The sequence below is a fragment of the Musa acuminata genome, chromosome BXJ2-11, assembly GCF_036884655.1.
Source record: "Musa acuminata AAA Group cultivar baxijiao chromosome BXJ2-11, Cavendish_Baxijiao_AAA, whole genome shotgun sequence".
In the NCBI taxonomy this organism is placed as follows: domain Eukaryota; kingdom Viridiplantae; phylum Streptophyta; class Magnoliopsida; order Zingiberales; family Musaceae; genus Musa; species Musa acuminata.
Window position 1 is genome coordinate 29,804,109 of NC_088348.1, and position 25,181 is coordinate 29,829,289.

Consider the following 25,181-nt stretch of genomic DNA (forward strand, 5'->3'; position numbering starts at 1 on the left):
TAAAGCTACTTTATGTTGTTTATATTGTGCAGTTTGTAATGTTTGATTGCCTTCGATGGGTATTTCCAATCAATAAACAGTGCTGATATATATAACAAGCCAAATAGGAGAACAAAACCACTTATATGCAGTGTTTATGGCCAGTTTCAGTACATCAGCAATCAAAGCCATCTCCAACTAAGCCATGCATTTGCTGCAGTTCATGCAATAAAAGCAATAAGTAGGAGAATTGCAAGATTCAAAATATATACATATAAATATATAATTGCAAAATTTAAAAATAAATATAAAAATATATTATTTTATTTATTTTTGGTTGATTTTTAGCATAATTATGTTGGGACTCGGATAAGCAAATATAATTATCTCCTTCAAAAATGGGAAATCAAATAATTAGTGAAAATAACAAAGAATTTTTTAAGTAGTAAAAACTTTAATATATTTTTAAAATGAACTATAATTATTTAAAAATAAAAAACTAAAACTGGAGTAATATATATTTAAAAATTAAATTATATATATATATATATATTTAATTTGAAGGATTACATAATACAATAATATAATTTGAAGGGGGAAAATTAATTTGGGAATAAATTGGATTATAAGTTATTGGGCTGGAGATTAATGGATCATTGGGTTCTAAATGGGCTATTGGGCCGGTTGGGGGGGGGGCTTTTAGTTGGGCTTACCATTATTATACCACCACACAACCCGTGCGTGTATTTGGTTCTTCTGGGTCTTGGTTGCGTTCGCCGACCTCTTTGGTTCTTCCTTCGACGCCATGGCGCATCGGCTGCTGAGAGACGCCCAAGCCGACGGATGGGAGCGTTCCGACTTCCCCATCATCTGCGAGTCCTGTCTCGGCGACAATCCCTACATCCGAATGGTATGGCCCTCCTTCTTCTCCTCCTCCCTTCCCCTCCCTCCTCTGTGCTTCTCCTGTGCCTCTCTCCCCTTTTGAAGAAGACGGAGAATCACGACACCAGGTGATGAAATCAATCGAGGGAGGCACCTGCGTAAGCTTGTGTCTTCTCATCGTTTGGTTTTGGCAACCCTAGTTCCGCGGTCGGTTGTGCTTGGTTTTAGGGCTTCTTTGATATATATATGCTCGCAGGGAAACATGATGAGGTGATTGGTTTGTGGAGTCGGAGAAGAACTTGTTCTGGTTGGGTTGAGTTGGAGCAGAGTCGCTTGTTATCGGCTTAAAGATGGAACTTTTCGCACAGTTGTTTCATTAAATTAGAAGTTTTCTAGATTAATAAGCAGACTAAAGGGATGCAGTAGGGTGGATTTGAATCTACTCTTGTTCCGCTCTTGAAAACAAGGCTATCTTTTGAGAGCTTGTTCTCCTTTAAAATTTGGTTATATTCATCTTTGTAAGAGGTTATTTAATATCTTGATCCGTTAGCTTGTGTTTTAGACTTGGACAGAAAGGGGTTTTCTGCTTCCTGTGGTTAGATTTATTGGTAGTTGTTGTACGATGAATAGCTCAAGGATTACCACCAGTTTGATTTATAAATTCTGTTGATGGTTTAGCAGGTGAAAGAGTAGAGAGGCGAACAGCATCGTGGCCTTATTTCCCATAAATTCTGGTGGAATGTGATAAATCGCTTATTGGTGTTTTATAGGGCTTAGGGTGGGGTAGTTTTTTGAAGTGCACCCTTTTTTTTCATAGGTTAAGCATAGAGTTCTGCTTTAGTTTGGTTGGTGCTCAAGCTAGAGTTCATTCTGCAAACAAGTCACGGCAGGATTTAGAAATGGTGATATTAGTTCTATGATATCTACTGGATTGGTCAGTTATTTGTGGGTTCGGTGCTACTGTTGGTACTCATTTGAGGTTTTGGTATGTTAGGATATAATGGACTATGCTTATTTCCTTAGAAAATCTCATGTAGTCAAAATTGGTAACAGTTTATTGTGAGTTTCTCTGATGAAGCTAAAATTTTCCAAAGGTTTTTCCTTGCTTGGCTTATGCTAACTTCATGGCAAAAAAAAGTACTAGGAACCCTTAATATCAAGAGATGGGGAGACAAGACCTACCTAAATTTGTTTCTTTTTGGTTTGTGTAAACTCTTATATTTTGGTTTTGGTGAATCTTTTAACTGCTGAATGTTTAATGGCTTGTTGATGATTTTGTTTTAGAAATAACTTAGTCTTTGAATTGCTGTGCTCTTTGTAGGATATGGAAGTTGTTTCTTGTTGAGGAAATAACAATCACTATGTTTGCCAATAATGGGTATCTCCTGTTAAACTTGAAACACCTTTAGCAAATTGTTTGGAGGAATAGTTTAGGTGTCCTTGCACTGTGGGTTCTGTCACCTTCAAGTTGAACCGTCTAACTGGAACGAACCTTCTCATTGGCTTCTTTACTTTGTTTGTGCAGACAAAGGCTGACTATGATAAGGAGTGTAAGATCTGCAAACGGCCTTTTACAGTCTTCAGATGGAGGCCTGGACGTGATGCAAGGTACAAGAAGACAGAGATCTGCCAGACATGCTGCAAGCTGAAGAATGTTTGCCAGGTGTGCATCCTTGATCTTGAATACGGGTTGCCAGTTCAGGTTCGGGACACTGCTCTTGCAATCAATTCTAATGATGCCATCCCAAAGAGTGATGTGAATCGGGAGTACTTTGCTGAAGAGCATGACCGCAAGGTATGTTGGTGAATGAGCTTTTCTTGTTCCTTTATAGCGATTGTTCACTTTTTATTATTGTGTTAATTTACTGCTTTGCAAGACTTGTTTTGTTTCTCTGCCTGATCATTTACTTATTCATCTGGACTCCACATTGAGTAAGCTTTATTAGTGTCGTTCACACCTTCCTGCTGCTTCTTTTACCATTTGTTTGCCTTGTGTTTCTCTGCTTCACTATTTTAACTGGCTTTGGTATTTACTTGTAGTAGTCAGTGAGACAAACTTGTCAGGAAATAGAATAGAAGTTCAATTTAACTGTCTTGTATAAATTGGTTCATTAATAGGATTTGAGACTGTATTTAGCTGTAATCCTTGATTCTAATAGCCAAGTAGGCCTCTAAAGGAAATGAAAGGCATAATATTGTACCTTTTATCTCTTAGATAATCTAAATCTATGAGGTTTCTTGAGTCTAATAGTATTTGTCTTTGCTGATTTTTGTAATTTTCTCTTCTGATCCTCATCATCCTTCTTTGAAATTTGTGTATTTGTGCTGTGATTATTGATAACTCCTGTTTTCTGTTCTATAGATATTTTGCAGCATACTTTACATGGTTTCTATCCACCTATCAGTTCTTCTTTATGTTTCAACAGCTTACTCTAGATTACCTTCTCATCACCTGCAATTATATGCATCGAGTCTTTGTTTGCATTTATTTCACTTGATTTGATCCATAAATCTCTATTGCATTATATGCTTTTGCATTGTGCATTGTTTTCGTGGCATCAATCAAGCACTGGACTATTCCTAATTGGTCTCAGCATGAATTTGTATTAAATATTCCTTTTTTACAGGCCAGAGCTGGCATAGATTATGAGTCTTCATATGGGAAGGTGCATCCAAATGACACGATCTTAAAGCTTCAAAGGACAACACCATATTACAAAAGAAATCGAGCACATGTTTGTAGCTTTTATATGCGTGGTGAATGCACTCGTGGAGCTGAATGTCCATATCGACATGAAATGCCTGAAACTGGTGAATTATCTCAGCAGAACATAAAAGATCGATACTATGGGTATGTGTGATAGCTAACTCTCTAGGAAATGTAGTATTGCATCAACACAGAACTAGGGGAAATTTTCATCCAGCTTACAGCTCAAGGCATATGGAGCATCTTATTTTTTGCCTGTACCTAAATCTATTAACTTCTGCACAGACCATAGTCATTGGCTAATTGTCTAATCAAAATGAAGTAGTTGTCATCTTTTCCCTGTTTATATTCTTCTCTTTTGACGAGATGTTGTCAGTTGTTTGGTTATCCTTATGGTGACTTGCTTCATGGCCTTATTTGTGATAATTGTATGTTTTACAACTCCATCCATGAGAAAAAAAAAGAGAGGAAGAAAACGTGTGCAGTTTATTTTAAGTGTATTTTTTTCAGTCTCTAGGAGTGTTCTTCTTCTGGGACTTGCACGTGCTTCTAGTTTTCATCGTAGTCTTAGATTGTTATAGAGATGGATATTACATGAGATTAGACATGTATCATCTGTGTCTGAAGTTTCCCATGCAACGTTACTTCATTCCAGTCTACAATGTAAATTGTTCCCTTGTAGAATCTTGGTTATGAAGCCTTAAATTACCTCTTTTTTCTTTGCTAGTAATATTATTAATTATAATGGTTCTTGATGGTCTATAAATTGCTTCTTATATGCAGAGTGAATGATCCTGTTGCCCTAAAGCTTCTAAGCAAGGCTGGTGAGATGCCATCTCTGGAGCCCCCAGAAGATGAGAGTATAAAAACCCTGTATGTCGGTGGCCTTGATGCCCGAGTCTCTGAGCAAGATCTGAGGGATAACTTCTATGCCCATGGTGAGATTGAATCCATCAGGATGGTGCTTCAGCGAGCATGTGCATTTGTAACCTACACGACAAGAGAAGCAGCTGAAAAAGCAGCAGAGGAGCTTGTCAACAAGCTAGTCATCAAGGGCCTTCGTTTGAAGTTGATGTGGGGGAGACCACAGGCACCAAAACCAGAGGGTGAAACACAAGATGACGATGCTGCAAGGCAAGGGCTTGTTGCCCATGGAGGGATGCTCCCAAGGGCTGTAATATCTCAGCAGCAGAGCAACCAGCAACCTCTACCACCAGGCACTGAGACTCATCAGCAGCAACAACCTAACTATTTCAACATCCCTGCACCACCACAAGCTGCACGGACATTCTACCCATCCATGGATCCTCAGAGGATGGGTGCTGTAATCCAATCGCAGGGAGGTAGCGATGACAAAACTGGATCAGAAAAGCAGCAAGGGCAGCAAGCACCAAATGTTCAGGGGCATGCTTATCCTATGGTTCCTCCACATCTTCAGGGCCAGTATCCACATTATTATCCACCATACGGGTATATGGCCCCACCCCCACCACCTTATCAGCAGCAGTATCCCCCTTACCAGTCGATGATGTCCCGACCACCTCCACTGGCACCACCTGCAATGCAGCAATACCCTCAAGGGCCACCTGGACCATCGTAAGGGAGATTCTCTTCGAATACTTGTCCTTTGCACTTCTCTTCCTTGAAAAGAATCATGCTTGTTGCACTGTTGAGAAGATCTAAATGTGCTATCAAGAATTATAAACTAATCTGACTTGGAAGTTTGGGTGCCACTGTAATTTCATTTATGCTGTTACGCCAGTGACCAGTAGTCTAGGACAGGATATCAGGGTCTGCTGGAGTTTCGACCAATCCATATGGCAACACTATGATATCAATATTGGTATTTGTACCCAACTTAACAAGGATATTGTTGGCAATATTAAATCTGAATGAAGCAAAATTGTAATGCCAGTCTGCAATGAACTAAAGTCATGTGTGTATTAGGAAAACTTTTAGCTCTTTGAGATTTTGGTAACATGTTCCAGCTATATGACAAAAAGGTGCTATTGGAGCAAATCTTCATTTTGTTGCATCTTGACCATCTGCTCTTGATTTCAACTGCATGAATACAATAATAGAAAACCTTGATGGATTCTCTAGTTGTGAAGTTTAATTTATAGCGTGAATCCATCGATTCCAGGGCTAAATGCATATTTGTTATATTTAGATCTTTTAGCATCCTGATTTTTAGATTTAAAAAATTTATATTAGAATCATTATAGTTATCTAAATTTATATTAGAATCCTTATCTAAATAAAAGTAAAACATCTGGTTTACTCTAACATCATCGATTTTACTAATAAAAATATGAAAATAATAGATAAAAAAATAATTTAGATTTTCTAATTGATGGTGGTGACAAATGATGAACCCATTGAGGGTTACGAGCAACTGTTATAAATGAGTTGTATTGATGTCGACATAGTTGCCAATTGACTCTTTCGTTACTTTGCATCTGCGTCAACGTAATTATCGAGCGACGAAAGGATCACTTAGACATTTGTATCGGTGTCGACGCAATTGCTCAACAATGGAAGGGCCACCAATATAAATGTCGAGCGACTCTTTCATCATCGATTAAGTTATCGAGTAATGAAAGGGCTACTCACTACGTCGGTGTTGACGTAATTGTCAAGCGACGAAAAGGTTGTTCGCTGTGTCGACACCGATGCAATTATCAAGTGGCGAAAGGGTCACTCGCTACATTGGCATCGAAGCAGTTGTCGAATGACAAAAGGGCCACTCACTATGTCGATGTCAATGCGGTTGCCAAGCAGGGTTGCTATGCATCTGTGCCGATATCAATGCAGATGTCAAGCAGCTCTTTCACTACTCGACAACTACGTCGATGCCAATACAATAAGCGCTACTTTCGTCGCTCGACAACTACATCGGTGTCGACACAATGAGCGGCTCCTTCGTTGCTCCACGATTACATCGACACTGACGCAATGAGTGGTCCTTTTGTCACTCGACAATTACGTCGACCCTGATGCAATGAGCAACTCTTTTATTACTCGACAATTGCATCGACGTTAACAAACATTCCTCACCTTTTATCATCTCTCTCCTCATTAACAACAAACACCCATAACTCCCAAGGATGCCATCGTCTACCACCATCAATGTCATTCGTCACCACTAACAAAAATGATTAAAATTATTTTTTTCTCAATTTTTTTCAATAAAACTAATAATATTAAGATAAATAAACCTAAATATTTTACTTTTGTAATTATAAAAATTTTAATATAAAAGTTTTGAAGTCTAAGAATCGAAATACTAAAAAAGTTCAATTATAGAGATACTTCGTAATTAACCCTATAGTAGAACTCCAAGATTTGTATGTATGGCAGCATGAGTCATGGACCATGTAGTTCGTTCCAATGCATTTGCAAAACCCTTTTAAAGATCAATTGTAGGAAAAAAAACTCGGTTATGATTTGTCGTTTTAGCAATAAAAAAAGACATACAACCTAAATGATGTTGCTCACAATGTTGTGTCGCCAAAAGCGGATCCATATCAGAGTTGAAAACTAGCAATAAATCTTAACAAAAATCAATCATGGATGAAGCTCAAGGAAGTTCAACAAGTAATAACGTGTCTTAATCTGACAATTAGAGAGATTATTTCCAAAACTCAGAACCTAAGTTACAAAGAGCGATCTTACAATGCTACCAAGGTTCATCCTCTTTATGGATGATCCATCACGTTTGACAAATGTATGCACACAGATATCATACACAGGCTCAGTTGAGGAACCTACAAGGAGCTCAGGCTTCCTCGGATACCGAAAGAACCTAAATGTATTTTTCATAAATCGAGATAAAAAATTTTGGTGTCTGTCATTCACAAGCAATTTGATGCAAGCTGAAACACTAAGAATCAACAGACAACATAAATACTGTACCAGCACAAAGAGTTTTATTCATCAAAAATATTTGACTAGTGGCTCACCTTAAACTTGCCCTAGAAGAGTAGGCATCATACCTGTCCTTGGCACTGCTACTTCATGACGGTTGAACTTTGCACTTTGCTAATCAAAAGGTAAAACTTACAAGCCACAAAATGATGAATTTAAGCTACAATGGAAGAGAGAATTTATCAGCGACATTACTTCTTTCTTCAAATGAGTAACAAGAATTATCAAGTCAACATGTGATGATATCCCAATTCCAACGGAAGTTTAAAAGCAGGCAAGCAATGGGAAAATATGAATTAACTATAAGACTAAACAAATTCAATTGACAATAACTGGGAAGGAACACCATTATACTTCATGAAATTTCTGTGCATGTTTTAGGACGAAACACATCAAAAAACAAACGGCTTGAAGTACTTGGATTTTAGCAATAAAAATAGGTGCAACAATCAGAAATCTTTCCAAGTTGCAATAGGTAACAGAAGTGAAACAAGAACTATTAGACACTTATTATACATAAATAGCATATCCATGAAAGATTCCTTGAGGATGGCCTACAGGAGAGTTTGCAAGGTAGTAGGAGAGAATTACCAAGACAAAAACTCCCAATACAAAGCCACACTTTACCAGCAAATCTGTTGGTAAAAATTGGATGAACATCCTCTGCATCGATTCCAAGTCAAAGAGCAGCAGTTAACCTAGAGCTAGGTCTAATGATTCAACAAACCAACTCTTGATTGGTAATGCACATGATTAACCTGCCAATGGAAAAAACCTGAAGATAAGAAGAAAAGGCTGTCAGAAAGTTTTATATCATTTTTTTATTTTTTAATATTGTGTAAAAATTATCTTACTAATATTATTGAAATTTTTGAAACAAAAAATTTTGGAACATGAATGTTCATAACAGAGCAAGTTTACATAGCTTGATTTGCACTCAACACTTTCAGCATCCCAACAGCTAAACCTCAAACCCAAAGCAAAAATCAGTATCTCTTACATTATTAAATTTGTGCAATTGCAAGTGATTAATAAACTAAAAGGCTGATGAAAGTTGAAACCCAGAGCACATTATGTTGCCCTATTTGATACAAGCCTCTTTTGAATTGCAAAGAAAATGAGGTACAGATAACATCTTCCAAAAAATTTATGTCAACATGATTGTGAAAAGGAAAAAAGAAAAGGGGGCAAAAACTACTGATAGCAATAATCGAAAATAGTAGTCTGGCTTCCATATGTGAAATTAGTTAACCAAAAAAAAAAAATTTAAATCATGGACCTTGACTTATTACAAGTTACTTCTGTAAAAAAATACTTTCGATTCATGTAAAAGATTACTCCATTATACAAAGAACAGATCAAGAAGATATGATCCAATAACGATGACAATATATCAATTTTTAAATTCTTTGCATTAATTTCTACAAAGAAATGTTGGCCTAGTTTAGCTTGGCAAATAACAATGCTAGACAATAAGAGCAATAATATATATGAGATATATGTCAAAATATTTTGTCATAACTAACAAATTCATGACAAAGAAAGTCCATTTGGTGTTATTTTAATCTGTTCAGGCTTCTATGTTGCTACTTCTGTAACTTAAAACATTAAAATGCATTTCTGAGCTTGTTTAAGCCTTTTCTATTATGAATGTAAATGGATAGATTTTCCTAGAAGAATTATTTACAACCTGCACACAGCATAACAATGGTTGTTACCTGTGGATTATTCACCAAACAGAGGCAGGCCCTCACATTCTCAAAATAAAAATAACAAAGGTCACATGCATCAAAGTTCCAAACATATAACAAAGTGAACAATGTCAACCAATAACAGGCTAATCAACCATCAGGCACGTAATGAGAAATGGTCTGAGATGAGAGAGTCAGGGAAAGGAATAAAAGTGAAGAGATAGGAAGGAAGAAGCAAGATAGAGTGAAGGTTTATGGCAGTTATGAGGGAGAGACAGGAGATGGGTTTCCCATACTCTTCGCCTCTTGCAGCCTATGCCTGTGACCAACTCCCACCACTTAAAATTGTCTATCAAAATGCAGGAAAACCTATACAATCTGCATTTTGAGTTGCTGTCTTTGCATATGTTCTAAATCTTTGCAAAACAAACAAGAGGGACCAGAATTGCTAGTCCTTTGCAAGTTGCAGTAAGTTGTAAAAGTAACAAAGGGTTCTGTATCTCAGTATGTATCATGGGACAAAATGCACAAGCAACATCTATTAACACATGAACAAAATCTACGTTTGAGGCCACTCTAGATCTCACACCTCTAGTTGCTAAAGGACATCTGATGTTTTCATAGAAGTGCCAAATTCTCTACTATCTGCAAAACAGAATGCCAAAAAATTTGTATACGCTAGATTTCAACAGCATTCATTGCTTTATGATTACAATTTCCCAAACACAAAAGAAACTAGCTACAAAAAAGACATGTTTTACTGTCAAAGACAATGAGGACAACAATGCCCAATAGTTTCTATGATTATATCTATGAATGTAAAATTTGAAGTATCAAAATGTGGAAGATTGTAAGCAATGCATAACATTTCCTTAATCAAATATACATTATTTCAGAGATCAATTATGTCCTCTCAGAAGTAACCTAAGATCAGAATCAACGACGCAACAGTGGAAATATGTCTACACAAAAAGAGAACAAATGCTTCTTTCAATAACTTCAGAACCTGGATGAAATTTCTAAACTTGCATGTTCCGAAGAAGTTATCACATAACGAACAAGACAAATTATATGGAAGTTATTCTGTACTGTTACATACTATATACATCTTGCATAATTTTTAGGATCTCCTGCTGCCAGAAAATAAGCAACTGCCCTTAAGGCTAGTCCTCTTCTTGTTTAAGAACCGATCACTCAAGTTCTAAATGTCTGCATAGTTCTTTAAATTATGTTCACGAGAAAGAAGAAAAAGGGTTCTAGATTCTAGCACACCTAGATCAGTGAGAAGTGGAACTAGTAGAAATGAACTCATCAAAATGTTGAGCTTTGGCCCTTAAACTCGCAATAATCTCCTCTGCGGCATCGTTAATCATCAGAGGCAAGAACTTTTCCATTTGGTCAAACCATTCGCCCAATGTCATTTTCTCCATATCTTCAACCGCTTCCTTTTCTTCATCCCTTGCTGGTTCTTCCTTTTCTCCACCGTCTACTGCTTCCTCAGCAGCACCACTTACCACCATCTTGCTGCCCTTTTCAAATACTTCGACAGGTTCAACAGCTTCAGAATCGTCAACACGAACTGAAACATGAGGTTCCTCCGTTTGCTTTTGGTCATTGGAAACCTTAGCAGCAGCGGACCTCGTTATAGGCCTTCTTCCTCTCATCCTCCCCTTTGCTGCCACGACATTCTTTGCCTCGTATCTGACACTCTCCTCCACCGCCGGGCGTTCCAAGATCTCATCTTCCTTTGGAACTGCAGAAGCAGCAGCAGAAGAAGCCCCCTTCTTTGGCCTCCCCTTCCCCCGTCCACCAATCCTCCCCTCCGCCGCACCAGCCACGCCCTCCTCCACAGCCGGAAGGGGAGGCGCACCCCTCCGCGACCGCCCCCTCCTCCCACCCACCCCGCTCCTCTCCTTCTCATCAGCATCATCAACACCACCATCGAGACCGTGCCTTTCCTCCGCGACGATTTTGACGGCGATGACCGTAGACTCACCGATCTTGATAATGTCGCCGTCAGATAGTGGAAAGGGGGCGGATGGCGGGATCTGTCGGTCGTTAACGAGGGTGCCATTGGAGGTGCCGAGGTCCGAGACGGCCCAGCTGGGGGCGTCGGCAAGGAACTCGAAGGCGAGGTGCTTCTGGGAGACGCCGGGGTCGCGGATGGCGAGGGTGTTGCCCCTGACGAAGCGGCCGACCCGGGCGACGGTGCCGGGCTTGCATTCGAGGGTCTCGCCCTTCCTCGGGCCCTTCTCGACGGTCAATAGGAGGGCGGGGGGTTCCATCGGGAGGGCCAAACCCTAGCCTCGATGCTTCGAGGAGGAATCGGAGAGGCGGGAGATGGGGAGGTTCTAAATTCGAAAAGGTTCCCTCTTTCAAATAAGAGTTCAACTCGCAGACACCGAATAGCCAACGAAATCGAGAAGATATATATGGCAGCAGTTTGGGAGCTCCAATTCTACCACAGATGATATATATATATAAAGCAACTGTAGATGGGTTCTTTATATTTAGTTTATTAGTTGATTTAGCTCTAAGGATTTTGATGATTTATAATAATTTTATTCTCATGAATCAGATCAATGCAAAATTTAAATCAGAAGAATGGATTGGCGATGGAATGGATCAATCTAGATTGAAGTCTTAGTTCCAACCCATTTTAATAAAGAAAAAAATACCTCTTATTCATTGGAGGTTGGAGTGTTATTAATCTTAAACCATTGTCGAATTATAAGGTAGTTTCTTCGGAACTTCTTGTTGATCCAAAAATAAATAATATTTTATCGACATGGCAACATTCTCCCAATCAAAATAATGAGATAGCATATTGAAACTTAACCTCTAGAGTATCAATATTCTCATAAGGTTGGGACCTAAGTAAAGACACAAATATTTAGTTTTCTATGAATTGAGTATGTGACGCGTAAGCACTTCATGTGCTCAAGGGTCATGGTAGAATATTGGTAAAAAATTATCTTTTATAATTTGAATGTCTCTAAGGACTTTTAGATCCACACTCGATGTCGCTTTTAAGGAGGAAGAAGATGACTGGGCCCTTTCTACCTTAGGCTTCCAAAGGATAAAACTTTAATTCCCTCAGCAATTCACTAGCTAAGGGTTTTAGACTTAATGAAATCGAAGAGGCTATTTTCTACCCTAAGATAGAAGATAATAAAGGACACTTCGAATGTATAGGTTAAGGAGCCATAGGCCAAAGAGGAACTCAGAAAATTTTAAATACAAGTGGAATCTTCTATGCTCCAAAGAGACCCTTTATGACTTCTATCGTCCAAGACATTTATTTGCCTATCAAGGCATCTTTTTACCTTCTTTGTCTATGATTTCTTGCTAAAAGTATCTCTCACTCACCGACTTCTCGCTCATAATAATTTTTACTTAGGAGATTTGGTGCTTAATGACCTTCACCTTATCTACGAGGTTGACTCGCATCTTAAGGGTTGATTGATATGTGATCATCAACTCAATTATCAAATTAGATCATATTATGAGACAATCTATCTTAAGGAAGATTGCTTGATGTGCTACCCTCGAACTAAGCATTAAAGGTCACATAATACATTATCATCAGGTTAAGAATCAAATACTACTCGATATGTTCTCCTTGGCCTAAGCATCACATGCGACTCAATGCATCCTCCTCAAACTAAACATTAGATGCCACTCGATGTGCCCTCCTTGGGCTAAGTATCATAGGCCACTCAATATACTGTAATTGAGCTAAGCATCAAATACTATTCGATGTACTCTCATTGGGCTAAGCATATGAGTCGACCCGATGTATCTTCTAAGCACGGAAGATTGTCGAGTGCATACTACTTGAACTAAGTATCGAAGGGCTAAGCATGTGAAGTTACCATTATATAATCAAATAGTAAATTCGAGAATAAAAAGAATTTTTTTTTCATTTTCTAAATTTGTGGGTGCTGAAGCACAACCCCTACGAGAAAACTTGACCACCATTTCCTAATCCAATCGGGTGGCGGTCGTGCACACGGCGAGGCACCATGGAGGGCGATATAGACATTTCGTCCACTGCATCCACATGAGCAACCGCCTCCCTCACGCCCAAAGCTGGCGAGCGACATGGCGCAGCGCTCGACGACCCTCCCGTTCCAACGGCCTCTTTCTTTCCCGATATGCCCTCCGCGGGTCGCTGAATTCCCTCTCGTGTCCCCCGTCTCCTCCGTCGCCCGCCCCTGCCCCCGCCCACGCCGGAGACCTGCCCGGATCCTAACACTGACGTACCGTCGAACCCGTGGCGGCACCGCCGCTCGCGCCTCGACACCGCAGCAGCAGGTGGAAGAAGAGGAGGTCCCGGCCGGGGAGGAGGGCGCGGGATGGGGCAAGGTCTCCGCGGTCCTCTTCGACATGGACGGAGTTCTCTGCAACAGTGAAGAGCTGTCGAGGTTGGCGGGCGTCGACGTCTTCGCTGAAATGGGTGTCCCCGTGACCACCGACGACTTCGTCCCGTTTATGGGGACTGGTGCTCTTCTCCCCCTCTCTCCGTAGTCTTTTTATGAAAACAAAACCTTAGTCCTGATGGGTTCTAGATTGGTGTTCACGTGGCTGCATACAATGGCGATTAGGTTTCTCGATTTACCAGTCTAGATTCAGTGGCACAGGTTTATGTAGATTGTTTAGAAATCGACACCTTTTCTTGATAATGTGTATAATAATCTGAGTGGTGTAGGTGAGGCCAATTTTCTTGGAGGTGTTGCTTCGGTGAAGGGAATTAATGATTTTGATCCAGAGGCGGCAAAAAGGCGGTTTTTCGAAATTTACCTTGATAAGGTAAAGAATACAATGGTTTCAGGAGTATGAACCTTATTTTTCTCATTTTTTAGGATCTCTACATTGGAAAGCTAAATTTGGTTTCTTCATTGCAGTATGCAAAACCCAACTCAGGAATTGGATTTCCTGGAGCTCTTGAGCTTGTCATGGAGGTCTCCTTGCTTGTTGGATTCAATTGATGTTAGGTTTCCTTTTCTTCCCCTACTTTTATCTATATGAAACTAATATAAGTTACTGGCTGTTGTCCTCCATGTCAGTGTAAAAGAAAGGGGCTTAAGGTTGCTGTTGCTTCTAGTGCTGACAGGATCAAAGTTGATGCCAATCTGACTGCTGCCGGTTTGCCTGTTTCTCTGTTAGTGCTTACATATTTAACTATTGCTTTGGTTAATAATCATGGTATTGAATGACGTCTCCAAATCTCACAGAAACGAAAAGGTCTCGAACATAAACAGAGAACCACATAAGTTGATCAATCTAACTGAAACAAAAAAATGTTGTTTATGAAATTTTCCATTAGATTCTGTCCTTGTTTTTGCATTTGATATGCAGTTTATGTAGCATCCTTGGCACTCATGGAAGGCATTTAGCTGAAATATTATGTTCTTTACTTTGCGTACATTGGAAAATATAAGATACTGTTATGTAGAAATCAATGTTCTTTTAGTTCAAGAATGTAACACTGCCTTTTATTGTTAAAAAGATAACTCTTTCTAGTCATTTCCATAGTGTATAGGTGTGCCTGCTAATGGAGAAGATTTTCATGTTCTCACAATCGTTATGCTGCAACTGATCTCACAATCATTTAGTTATAATATTCTTTTCCTCCAGTTTGTTCTTTAAATGATAATTCCTAGGTGCATAAATATTATAGAGGTTATGTCTTTGCCAGAATTTTCAAATTCTTAATTATTCAAAGTTGATTTTGAACTTGTTCTGTATATCAGGTTTGATGTGATTGTATCTGCTGATGCATTTGAGAAACTAAAGCCTGCTCCAGATATATTTTTGGCAGCTTCAAAGAGCTTGAATGTACCCCAGTCCGAGGTAGATTATGCTATGGTTTCTTGTACACCAAATTATATTCCATCATCATTCGACGAGTAAAGAATTTTTCACATTTATAGCTTTCTTTTTTTATGTGCAAGACTCAAAATACTTCTTGTTTATTAAAATATTACTTTATTAATTTATTCTCTGATTTATCTGATTTTTTCTGTGCTGACATTTCAAATAATTACTTTGAATTCTTATTTACATCCAGAATCAGGGATTTTTTTTGTTAATTTCTTGTTTGCAATTTTGCAGCTACTACATGAAATCCCATTTCCTAGAAGTATGATATAGTTTTCTGACTGCAAATTTTTTTTCAGTGTATTGTAATTGAAGATGCTCTTGCTGGAGTTCAGGCTGCAAAAGCTGCACAAATGAGGTACAGTTTGGATTAATAATTTCTTTTATTCGCTAAATAAATATCAGGTGCAATCATATTTGTCCATCAATTTCTTCTTGGACATCACAATTAATAGAAAATTGGACCTTAATTAAAAATCCAATTTTCTTACATTATCAAAAAACAGTATACAGAATATTCGTCTTTAGTGGGTTGTGTTGATTTCTTCATTAATGAGGTTTAGATTGAGTTATCTTTCAGTGTATGAATAATGATCATCTAAAATATTTTACATTAGCAGACTATAAAACGATACTCTATAGTTCTATCTACATATACATATATAATAGTCTATTTACTTTTGATATCAACTTTTTTTGTGTTCTTTTTTCTCATCCAGTACTCGTAACACCCCTGATTAGTCTCACATTAGAAGTGGATAAGATTAAGATTGACTTTTATGGGTCTGATGGGTGTTACTACTGTTAACTTCAACTTAAGCATTTTGGTTAGTAGTTTGGGTTCAACGAAGTTGACAGTCCAAGTAGCCCGTTAGGTTCGGGTCGTGACAAATGGTATCAAAGCTGACCTGGTATTAGGGCATGATGAGGGGCTTGAGTAGGAAAGGGTTATTTGTGGATAGAGTCAGAGGACTCATCATGGCGTGGAGCCACCACTGAACTATGACTCATATGCACTATGCTAGGGTTTGATCTGGGCTATACTGGACCTTGACGAGAACATTAAGCCCTTGAGTTGGAGAGATTGTAACAATTTTGATTTGTCCCACTTCGGAAGTGGGCAAGAGCCGCAAGACTAAGATTGACTTATAAGGATCTGATGGGTGTACTACTGTAACTTTAGTTTAAGCATTTTGGCTAGTGTATTGTGTTCGATGAAGTTAGTTATAAAGACAGAAAATGTGTTGCCTTACAATTATTATGTCTTAATTGCAAGTATCATTCTCATGTCCTCTTTTTGTAGAATTATCAGCTCTAAAAGTTCCGTAGTTTTGAAATATTATGCTAATTATAGACAATCCTCACTACTTGCAGATGCATTGCTGTAACCACTACATTATCTGAAGATATTTTGCAGCAGGCTGGTCCATCACTCATCAGAAAGGAGATTGGAAGTGTTTCAATTGATGATGTTCTATATGGTCGTCACTCTATTAATCATAGTAAGTAGTTGAGTTGAGTTACACTAGTTTGTTTTCATAAGAAAGATGTAGTAAGCTGAGCAGTAGGCTAAAGTTGAGAGATTTATTGGTGTTAGATTGTTAAGAGTAATTTGCAGACTGTAATGGACCTCTTTATTCAACTGCTTTTTAGCTTGATAGACCTTTACCAGTAACTTCTAACTTTAATAGTTACTATCTTTTCATCTCAGCAGTTCCTTCTGATTTTGGACAGCTAAACTGTTATGAGACTGTAACATTGGGATGACATTTCTTTAATCAGAGTGGACTATCTTATGCTACCTTTCCCATTGAGTGCTAATGATGAGAACTGGTTGCAGATGATAAGAGGCAAGAAACCCATCAAATTGGGTCTCAAAGTGGGACCACTATGGATGTTCTTACTGAAGAAGTAAACAGTAGTGCTGTTCAGGATGTGAAATTTATAAGTGAGAAAACTAATTTTCTTGGAGGGTAAGGTCAGTCCTATCACTGACTTAGAAAAAAATAATTTTATTGAACATTTTGCTTCTATTATCTATGGTTACATGTAGATATATTCCATTAATTGTGCATGATGTTAGTGATATGTTTTATCATTATTTAGTAGTTTAATTATCTGGTTGATAGCTCGGGAGGTATTATTTTCTTCCTCGAATTGAGAACATTCGTCAGGGGAGTCACTTCTAAATGGATGGTAGGTTGTTTGAACCATGGTTTGCAGTACCGGTCCGTACCACCCGGTACGGGCGGTATGTACCGGTCCGCCAGACTTCCGGTACGCGGACCATATGTTACCGTTCCGACACTGTATCAGTACTGTAGCACAACTACAGTGCTCGGCACGCCTGAATATACCGCTTGGTACACCTGGGTGTACCGAGCTGTAACGGACAAACTTCTAAACAAGATGTTGGATGTAATGCTTATGTCTGTCCGTTGTCTTTAGGCACGTTTATACTTTGTACAGCAGGTAGAGGGGCGGCCGAAGGCTAAATAGTCCCATGTTAGTTGGGTTGGTGGCCTCTTTAGGCTTGTAAATAAAGGTTGTGTCATGTGGACACGTGCGAGAGCTTTTCGGTCTGTAATGGACCATTTTACCCTTTGTTGTGCAACTATTCAGAGCTTGTAAAGTCTGTTTGTAATTTGCATTGTCTATGAAGTGTATTTCGGACATGTTTGCTTGTGGATCCCGATCGAGGCGTTCTCTTTAACCCGTTCTCTCTTTTGTTGGTCCTAAGGGACAATGGGAGGCTTCGGGGAGGCTGACCTTTGCAGACGGACGCGCGAGGGTGCCGCACGCCTTAGGCAAAACCAGCTAAGGTTGTGACAATATGGTATCAGAGCGGGACAAGCACTCATAGAAACACTTGACATGCAAACGTGGGGGACCTAGCGGGGCTGCGTTGAGGGCAGTCAGCACACGCGCGACCGTTTGAGGGAAAACGGGCATGGAGATGTAGGGAAAAGAGTCGCTCAGAGGAGCGGACATCTAACATTGGCATTTTGAGGAATGGCCGACCCTTCGCGCAAGAGGCACCACGAGAACAGACAAGCTTGAAAGAATGCGGAGCGCACAAAGGTTGGGATGGCTGAGTTTGAGCTACGGCTCAACGTTGACAATTATACTTGATGGTGCTCTAGGCAAGCGAGGCGCTTGGCAAGAATGAGACCATCCAAGGTGGAATGAGTTGTTCAACGACCAAAAGAGTTATGCAAAGCTCACAGAGGTGAGGGGAATTGCTAACTCGAAGAATTTGGTACTCATGCATGGGCTTGTATGCGGACGATGGAATGTTCGTGGCCATCCCAAGGCGACCGAGACTCGGCGCCATGGAGCATTGAAACTTTCTCTTCGTCATGTGAAGGATACGTCCGGAGGAGGCTGAAGTGTGCAACGAGTTTAGCATGTTGCTAGGCCTTGAGGGGTGCGGCGGTGGCTGTATTGACGTGGAGGCGCAATCTAGCAAGTGCGTTTGCAAGAGGCAGAACAATGCACAGTTTGTTCAGCAGATCGGAGTAGTCCAAGGGGATGGGGGTCTCCGAAACGAAGAGAGATGTTGCTCCAACGGGACAGTAATCTAGGAGGGATAAGTCTCGGCACTCCAGAGGGAGAATCATGTGAGACGGACTTCACATGTTGAGGAGGAGTACCTCACAAACAACAACTTCATGAAGCTCGATGGACTGAGCAAGCGGCGAGGAGTTGTCGCATGATCTCGCTCGAGAGAATGCATTGGTGGATGCATTGCGAGATCAAGTGGGGGAGCGACCTGAATCAACTTAAATGAAGGCACACTTAGAGTCGATATGGAGATCGGACTCAAGGGAGGGCTGACCCGTGGAATGGAGGGCGCGAGGGCCACCATCGACTCAATGCAAAAACGAGGAGCGGAGCAACTTGGGTGTAACTTGGCGAAGTACCCAAGCCGCATGAAGGGAGCCAGCAGAGAAGTTGGAACATGGAGCAGAAGCACAGTGCTTTCCTTAGACAGAGGTCAAAGACATGAACTCTTGCAGAGGCAAGGGTAGGATCATGTTGTTCCATGGGTCCTTCATTCTGACGGAGCGGACTCATCTTGCATGGTGCCAAAGACGAAGGGAGCTTCTGGGCACATGCACCTTATCTCGGAGGAGCATTTGATGGAGGAACTAAGGCGACTCAATTTGCGGAGGCGAAGTTGGGTTCAGGAGGCCTTAGCACGGGGCAAGAGGACGCAGAGGCGGGTACTCTTGAAGAATATGCCACAGTGTTGCCATTCAAGTTGCCATGAAGGAAGCAGTGCGCAGTGGAGATTGTGCTGGTAGGGGCAGAGGCCCAGGATCCAGACAACGGTACACAAACTATAGTGAAGTCGGTGGACTTCGGGAGCTACTAGGCGACGGACTGTCCTAGAGCGGTGCTTCATCTAGGTGTGACCCAAGAGTGGGTGGATGAAGGTCGATTGCCAAAGGAGCGAACAAATTCGAAGGTGGAGGAGACCCTGCGATGTATTGGCAGAGGCCATACATGGAGGGTTCACAATTCGAGTTTATTCCACAAGGATCAGAATGCAATGGAGATGTCACCAGGAGGCGACATGGTGCAGCGGATCGTGGTGGAACAGTTCGTGGCAATGCGACACACACGACAGTGTCCCGTGAGGGATGAGATCATATGGAGGTATGATCGGGAGCTACTGGGAGCTCCGCTTTGGTGAACAACACGACGGCAAGAAGGGCTATGGATTCAAGGAGTGAAGGCCATGGTACCGCAAAGGCGGGTCTTCCGGGCGTGCACCGAATTTTGCATCGGATGAAAACCTTGGTCATCAGCATATGGGGGCTGTGTTCCACCAAGGGAAAAGTTCGAATGCAAGTACCAGTGAGTTCCATGGGAGGGACTTGATCATACAGAAGTATGATCGAAGCAGCTGGAGAGTTGGACTACTCCAGAGCTCATATTCGCTTAAGGGAGCCCGACAAGTCAGAGGACAAGGTCGAGTAAGCGAACGTTGCTACCAAGGAAGCTAAGGAGAACAGAATCGGTGCAAACTCTACAACGTGATGGCAGAGGCCATGCATGGGAGTTGCAGTCTGTCTTTCCATCGACCAAACGGACTGCTTGGAGAACACAGAGGTGTTGAAGCAGGGGGTCGAAAGGGGCGAGGAAGCGACGATGAGTCTAGAGGGACTTAGCTACCCAAAATCAAGCATCAGTCAGAATGGAGGTGGACTCAGAGGAGTGCCACAGAGACATTTCTACTGATCATGCAGAAAAGGGATACAGAGGCGAGGCGACGGATAGTAGGGCCATGGGCCTGCCAGCGCCATGGTACCGCAGAGGCGGGACTTCCGTGCAAGTCATTGATCCCTTGCTCTCATGGAGGGAGAGCGCTTGGTCGTGAAAGGGGCCGAGGAGGTGGAGCATGCAGAGGCAATCTCCAAGTACCGAGACAAGGCTGAAGGGCAGAGGCCAAGAAACTTCGTAAGACCGGTGTCAACAAGTTTCTCATCAAGATAGCCGTAAGTGAAGGACTTCGGGTCATGCAAGAGTGCACGACCAAGGAACGAAGCAGGCAGTACGCGGTGCTGTACCTTTGCTACTCAGTGGAGTAGGCGGCAGGGTTGATGGAGAAGACGGTACAATCCCAAAGGCGACCTCATCTATCAGAGAATTACTCCAAGTTGGGGTGAAAACTTCCCGCATTCCAGAAGTTCGATGGCATTGAGAAGGTGAATCACAGTAGCCAACTCAACGCAAGGAGTGCAAACACTTCAAGTGCTTCAGAAGTGTGAGCAAAGAGCAGGCGAAGTCTAGTAACCAGCTCGATGCAAGAAGTACAACCTCGAGGAGGCGGGCGAAGTCAAAGTAACCTTTGCCTTCTCAACTCTTAAGAGAATGGGCGAAACCGAGTACCCCAGTTCTCTTATCTATCCAGCAGAGGAGCTCTGCACAAGTTCAAAGACCCTTCGAAGATAATGGAAGACAATAGTTGTCAAATCCTCACCAACGGTGATCAGTGCTACTGAGAGTAGATCGTCCGCTTCATTTCCCAACGAAATGCCAATCGAAAGCGGAAGTGATGCGAACCTACTTGGATGTGACAACTAACTGAAAGAAGAGTCAATGAGCAGATTTTGTGGAGGAAGGACCCAAAACTTCAGAAGTTTGCGAGGCGATGCTCGTTAAAGCTCCAACAAGCATCCACCCAGTTCAAGCAGCATGTGGAAATTTTGAGAGACTGGCGCAGAAAAGATGGTCTTTTCCTTCATTTGGTGGATCCGCAAGAATCGACAAGGATCAACACAACTCAGCCAACCCCACACCAGAGTCAGAGTCATTGGCGAGTTGAAGCAGCATGGCGGATCAAAGGTTCGACTACTCAGAAACAGCAGCGGAGAGCAGCTGGGAGCCAGGAGGCGCATTGCAGCTGGAGCAGAAGATTGAAGACTCAGCAAAGGCGAAGGGTTGCAATGTTCACAAAGGCTTCGACGAGGACGTCGAAGGGATAAGTGGGGGAGAATATAACGGACAAACTTCTAAACAAGATGTTGGATGTAATGCTTATGTCTGTCCGTTGTCTTTAGGCACGTTTATACTTTGTACAGCAGGTAGAGGGGCGGCCGAAGGCTAAATAGTCCCATGTTAGTTGGGTTGGTGGCCTCTTTAGGCTTGTAAATAAAGGTTGTGTCATGTGGACACGTGCGAGAGCTTTTCGGTCTGTAATGGACCATTTTACCCTTTGTTGTGCAACTATTCAGAGCTTGTAAAGTCTGTTTGTAATTTGCATTGTCTATGAAGTGTATTTCGGACATGTTTGCTTGTGGATCCCGATCGAGGCGTTCTCTTTAACCCGTTCTCTCTTTTGTTGGTCCTAAGGGACAATGGGAGGCTTCGGGGAGGCTGACCTTTGCGGACGGACGCGCGAGGGTGCCGCACGCCTTAGGCAAAACCAGCTAAGGTTGTGACAGAGCGGTATACCGTACCATACCGGTACCGAGTCCAGGTCGAAACTCCGGTACGGTACGGTATTGCGAACCTTGGTTTGAACTTTAAAGAGAGTTTATATATGTACAAGTCTACAACACTAGATTGGTTTGGACCCCTCAACTTGTTCTCAAATTCTTTATTAGGTCCAATCTGACTTTGAGTTGGCTTGATGTTTTCTAGTCCAGGTCAGACTCTGGTTTATTATGATGTTGGTTTTAATTGGTTTGCCTAGGTACCAAACAATGCTTAAGTTGATTTGATGTTGTGTTGGCCTGCCCGAGTTGTGGGAATAAATCATTGTTAACGAAGATTCAAATTTTTTTATGAGGAAATGTCATATTAGATTGTCATGCAGAATAAACATTTTGTTTATAATCAGTGCTAATCATTGTGAGAATCACTACCTGTTTTATGAAGAATGAAACTGCAATTAGTACAAGTTTTGATGTAGGGTAAGAGTTTTCTGGGAATTGGAGATGTGACTATGATTCGGGCATAGAGTTCCGACCAAATGTTAAGTCATGATAGGAACCTTGCGTACCGGGTGTGCCCCCATTGCTTTTTACAAAGCTCAATGGCAGCAATTGATCCATGTTGACCCCACATAAATGGGACATTATGACTTGTTGTTATCAGAGTTATCCAATTAAAACAAAAAACAAGAGAAAAATACATGTAGAGGAAAACCTTAAAGATTTGGCAAAGAAGAAGATGTTTCTTAGGTTAACCCATGACCTTGTCATCAATAGTGAACAGTGGCGGGCAAGGATCTATTTGATCAATCCCAGATAATTGGACCTTAGGGATTGTTGTTGTTGCTGATGATGTCAAAGAGGAACATACAAGTGTAAAATCTTTAGCAGTTGCTTAGTTTAGGCTGATTTTGGCATGGTTGGGCTAAAAAGCCAGTTCACTTGGGAATTATTACAGTCAGTACAAGTCAAAAGAAAATTAATGTTTTATTATGCATATCTTGGTTTAATTATTAAATAATTTGACAATTACTACTTTAATACATGATTAACTCTAAATTAACCTAGCACATGTCATCGTGAGGTGGGTAATGAGCTTTAACAAGATTAATAATATATGGAAACCAAGAAGAGTACAGCTCGGACATCCCAACTCAAATTCTGTTTGGATTTGTGAGGTCTCAGGTCCAAGTTGTGTATAGACAATCTCTGTTACATGTTCCTCGACAACCTATACTAGGTTCCCCATGCAAACACAATCACACCATTGCTGGTCCATTTTTCAGAATGAGTTCTTTAGTTAGTTTCTGATAGCACATTCTTCTAGTGTTTCCATGTGTTCTTTAGACCCTGAGAGAGTCAGAGTTTGCAGCACTTTTGGACTAGTTGATCAATTGACCTGAAGTAGCGGTTTGTAGTTTTTCTTTTGGATAACGAGTTCTAGCATTCTGCTCCTATTATGCCTATTTGTGGAACTTTTTTATTTAAGAAGCTAAATTTATCTATTTCTGCACTTACCAATGTATGCAGCTTTGTGCTTATTGCAATGCAATCTCTTAAGCTTTTTTATTTGTTCTAATGGACTGCTAATGTGTCAGAAACCTGTTTACAGGTTGCAGGGTTCTCGTCGTGAGATCCTAAGATATGGAAGTTTGGGAGTTGCTGTTTCATGTCTTTTATTTACTGTGGCCAATTGGAAGGTAAAAGTGATTAAATATGATAATAAAAAAATATTTATTACACAGTGGGTTGTATCACTTCTCATTTCTGTGCTATGAACTCATGGTTTGCCAAGGAACTAGCTAGAATGAACAAAAGTCAACATTGGAGGAGTGGAAACACACTAAAGAATATGAACACATGATAGATATAGATTAGTTTGTGAATACCTAGGCTAACCACACTGTGGCATTCTTCTTCTTGGGCTTTTACAAAGTTAAAGAACTAAAGAAGCATAAAAGAAGAATCAAGATATGCAAGTAGCTGTATAAATGTGCATAGCAGGCCAGACTTCAGAGTACATTTGTGTTTTCTATTGTTCCTTTTTGAGTGAGAACAATATTTAAGTCAAAAAAATGATGCTAAACTTATAAGTTATAAGATTGTCACTAAAATAATATGACTTTAGTACGGGCAAAAATGTTTATAAATTGAGAATGCCAGATGTCTTACTGCAAAACATTGGCTCCTAAAATATTTGCATGACAACTTCTCTGTTTAAAGTTAACAAAAATCTTTTCTATTGGAGTCTCCTTTCTAGATTTTCTTCTTAAGAGTGGTGAAAAAAATAAATGAAACATTTAACAGAATTCATTTTCAGTATGAAATCATCATAGACAAACATCTTTCTCATTGGATTCTCCTTTCTAGATGTCAAGATCACCCAAAAGGTTTTCATGATAAAAACTAAATTGATCCCAGAACTCGTTCCACTCACATTCATTTTATTTGTGTTCCTAGATCCAAGTATCAGTAACTCCTAAAATTATTTTATTCTAGATTTTGCTAGCTAGAATGTATGGTTCTTTAATTGTGCAACTTGGTAAAACTTTCTCTATGATTCTTTCTGAATTCAACAAAGTGATAAAAATTTATAAGCATGTGATTCACAATTACTCATATAAAATATTGATAACTTAATAGTCCTATAAATTGGTTAAGATTATCCTTTCTAATCTGTATGACTGGCTCTACCATGTCAGGAATGAGCAAGAGAGATGGATAAAAGGTCATCCGGTTTCTATCACCTTAGATCCTGAGAGGATGGAATGAATTCTGTCAATTGAACTTTTTAGTTCAACTTTTAAATTATAGCATCCTGGTGAACTACTAGTGATGAGAGAAAGAGGAGAAAGGAAGAAAATAAGAAAAGAAAGTTAGAGGAGAAGATAGTGAAAGAAGAAAAGAACAGGAAAAGAGGAGAAGAGAAGAGAAAGAAAAGAAAAGATAGGATAAGAAAAAAGAAAGGAACAAAAGAGGAGATAGTAAAAAGAAATCATTATTAGGATAAATTTAAATATTTAATGATACAACTTTAATTTCAAACTTTAAAAGTTGTCTTTAAAAAAGTTCAGTATTCAATAACAGATATATTATCAGTTTTCTATAAAAAGATGTAACATATGTATAATTTGGATATGTATCCATAGACCCTTCCCAGGCACTCCT

The 25,181-nt window shown here is 40.3% G+C and overlaps 3 protein-coding genes across 5 annotated transcripts in view; 2 read left to right on the plus strand and 1 right to left on the minus strand.

Annotated features, from left to right (window-relative positions):
* Positions 1 to 740: 740 nt before the first annotated feature.
* Positions 741 to 5,482, plus strand: LOC103971985 (zinc finger CCCH domain-containing protein 40). The gene is made up of 4 exons (XM_009386163.3): positions 741 to 889; positions 2,387 to 2,656; positions 3,489 to 3,712; positions 4,352 to 5,482. Exons 1-4 carry the CDS (start codon positions 785 to 787, stop codon positions 5,166 to 5,168), a joined length of 1,416 nt encoding a protein of 471 aa, XP_009384438.2. The 5' UTR covers positions 741 to 784; the 3' UTR covers positions 5,169 to 5,482.
* A 2,421-nt stretch (positions 5,483 to 7,903) lies between these two features.
* LOC135627514 (FHA domain-containing protein At4g14490-like) lies at positions 7,904 to 11,617 on the minus strand. Its single transcript, XM_065133641.1, has 2 exons — positions 10,459 to 11,617; positions 7,904 to 8,270 (listed from the first exon to the last, which is right to left on the minus strand). Exon 1 carries the CDS (start codon positions 11,469 to 11,471, stop codon positions 10,464 to 10,466), a length of 1,008 nt encoding a protein of 335 aa, XP_064989713.1. The 5' UTR covers positions 11,472 to 11,617; the 3' UTR covers positions 7,904 to 8,270; positions 10,459 to 10,463.
* Positions 11,618 to 13,239: 1,622 nt separating this feature from the next.
* The window catches only part of LOC103971986 (protein SUPPRESSOR OF QUENCHING 1, chloroplastic), a 33,087-nt gene continuing 21,145 nt past the window's right edge, over positions 13,240 to 25,181 (plus strand). Inside the window, exons 1-9 of one of the 3 annotated variants that reach the window (XM_065132275.1) lie at positions 13,240 to 13,690; positions 13,898 to 13,998; positions 14,094 to 14,150; positions 14,256 to 14,350; positions 14,943 to 15,042; positions 15,369 to 15,427; positions 16,444 to 16,571; positions 16,910 to 17,042; positions 23,626 to 23,713. In XM_065132275.1, the coding sequence (XP_064988347.1) occupies positions 13,291 to 13,690; positions 13,898 to 13,998; positions 14,094 to 14,150; positions 14,256 to 14,350; positions 14,943 to 15,042; positions 15,369 to 15,427; positions 16,444 to 16,571; positions 16,910 to 17,042; positions 23,626 to 23,713 (1,161 nt within the window). In that variant the 5' untranslated portion in view covers positions 13,240 to 13,290. The remainder of the gene's footprint in view (positions 13,691 to 13,897; positions 13,999 to 14,093; positions 14,151 to 14,255; positions 14,351 to 14,942; positions 15,043 to 15,368; positions 15,428 to 16,443; positions 16,572 to 16,909; positions 17,043 to 23,625; positions 23,714 to 25,181) is intronic. The other 2 variants (XM_018820227.2, XM_009386164.3) reach the window with 2 other exon arrangements.